Source organism: Hylaeus volcanicus, chromosome 9 (assembly GCF_026283585.1).
Source record: "Hylaeus volcanicus isolate JK05 chromosome 9, UHH_iyHylVolc1.0_haploid, whole genome shotgun sequence".
Taxonomy (NCBI): Eukaryota; Metazoa; Arthropoda; class Insecta; order Hymenoptera; family Colletidae; genus Hylaeus; species Hylaeus volcanicus.
The window spans coordinates 2954250-2956172 of record NC_071984.1 but is presented as its reverse complement, the minus strand read 5'-3'; the positions used below and the strand labels follow the sequence as shown (position 1 = coordinate 2956172).

General features: G+C 45.0%; 1 protein-coding gene across 19 annotated transcripts in view; it reads right to left on the bottom strand.

Annotated features, from left to right (window-relative positions):
• Positions 1 to 1923, bottom strand: part of LOC128881812 (plasma membrane calcium-transporting ATPase 3) — a 74199-nt gene that overhangs the window by 39907 nt on the left and 32369 nt on the right. For 17 of the 19 annotated variants that reach the window (XR_008458181.1, XR_008458180.1, XR_008458179.1 and 14 more), the window contains one exon: positions 1069 to 1201. The exons of 1 other annotated variant lie outside the window; for it this stretch is intronic. Coding sequence is in view for 15 of the 18 variants with exons in the window: in XM_054133147.1 (XP_053989122.1) it covers positions 1069 to 1201 (133 nt within the window). In the remaining 3 variants the exon portion in view is untranslated. Of the gene's footprint in view, positions 1 to 22; positions 637 to 1068; positions 1202 to 1923 lie in introns of those variants that run through there. One more of the 19 variants, XM_054133153.1, reaches the window with a different exon arrangement.

Below are 1923 nucleotides of genomic sequence, written 5' to 3'. Positions count from 1 at the left end.
GAGGAAATTGATCCTGCGTCGATGCATATTCAAATAAATAGGTATACCTTGTTGCATTAAAGTAGAAACCACACTCGTTGCATGAACTTTGGTAGCCTTCAAGTGTTGCTTATCGTTATCCTTCCACAGTCGCTGTGAGTATCAAGTATAACGACAAGCAAGATTTGAAGGTTACCAAACTTTGTACGCAAGGTTGGTACTTAAACTCAACAAGTATTTCTACTTAAACGAAGCTCACACGAATACAGATGGACAGAATTACTTTCTACGCCTAATGTATAAATATCAATGCGTCTGAAGAATGTATCAAGCGTAGAAATTGATTCTCTGACAATCTATATTCAGCGAACTCTACTTTTAACATTCAAATACAAATCCACGTAATCAATTCCTTCCCTCAGCAAGCACAGAAGCATCGATAGGCTGAATCTCTTGTTTCGTTGGACTCGTGCCAAACAGAGGTACTCGTACGTTCCCTGTCCAATCTCCCATCCCACATACGAATGTGCTTTCGACTGTACGCGAACGTAAGGTCCAGCGCAACACGCGGGCCGCTTCAAGGATGGATTCAGGACTTGGATTCGTCGAAGGACACCGCGACCAGGTGGTTCCAGGCACCGATATCTCGACGAACAACTGGAAACAAGCGAAACATTTGAGAGGTTACAAGAAACCACATGGTCGAGCGAATCTCTTCGGCTCCAAGAGCCCAAATCTTACCCTACCGAGCGGTTTTCACCCGAACCCTGTACAGGCGTTCATAGTATAAAGAGAACAATTTGTCGTTGCGATGGCAACGGTACATCCGGGCGTCGACGGTGTTACAGCCAACGTACGGTGTTCGAGAGCTGCGAACACTCATAGCCGGCGTTGACGGAGACGAGTCGCTAGAGTCTAGGCGCCAGGACGCCTACGGAGGATTCGTTGACCCGTGGCTCGAGGAAAACGTCTCTTATCGTCGTCGTTCTTGTCATGTTCTCTAGCATTCCCGGGGACAGGGAGGGGGGACCCGAGAGAACGCTGACTTCGAGTGATGGTGGCATGAGAGTGAGAGATAGGGATAGTTACCTGTGTCTGTAGTCGTGTTAGACCACGGAGCCATAGAATTTGTCCTTTGCGCGGCTTTTTATCCGAGTCGGGGTCGAATTTCTCATCTCCGAGATTGATCGCACCGATATCATCCGGCTGGCCGCGGCCCCATCTGTTTTTAAAAAACATGAAACCAATTCTTCATCACTCGATCCCTGTTACATTGGTCTATAATCAAAGTAGGTAGTTTTTGTTTGTTTTTTTACTTTTGGATTACTCATTATTATTTTTACTTTGTGGCTGATGGATGCGAATCGGTCAAAGCTCGCAGAGCCGGCTCCTCGACGCACTGCACCCGAAATTTTTCACTGTTTCAACGTTTTTTTTTTTTTTTTGGTTATTATTTATTTTATTTTGTGTATGTGTTTCCCCTCGCTCCTTAGCTTGGACGCTTAACCACGGTTCTCTAACGGCGTTTATGGCGATGCTGGCAAATTTTCTATCGATTAATTTAACGGTATTTCGTTCTCTCTCTCTCTCTCTCTCTCGTTTTTTTTTTTACTGGCGAGAATCGGCGGCACAACGGTGATCGGAAGAGGCCGAGAAAGGAAAGCAGACGGACACAGAGATTCGCTGGCTGTTTCAGGGGCAACGCACGATTACATTCGACCGTGGGATATTGCTGAATCCTGAAACATTTTTGGACGAAGTTTCTTTTGGCGAGCTTAGTCGTTCACTGGAAGCAGAGGTTCCTTAACACTTTATCTACCAGGAGTCTATTCATTTTTTTTAATTGCTTTTTTAATTGCAGTATTTAGTCACTCGAATTTATTTACTGTGTCGATGGTTGTCTACGGTGTTCAGGATTTGGAAACTGACTTGGCTTTATTTGTA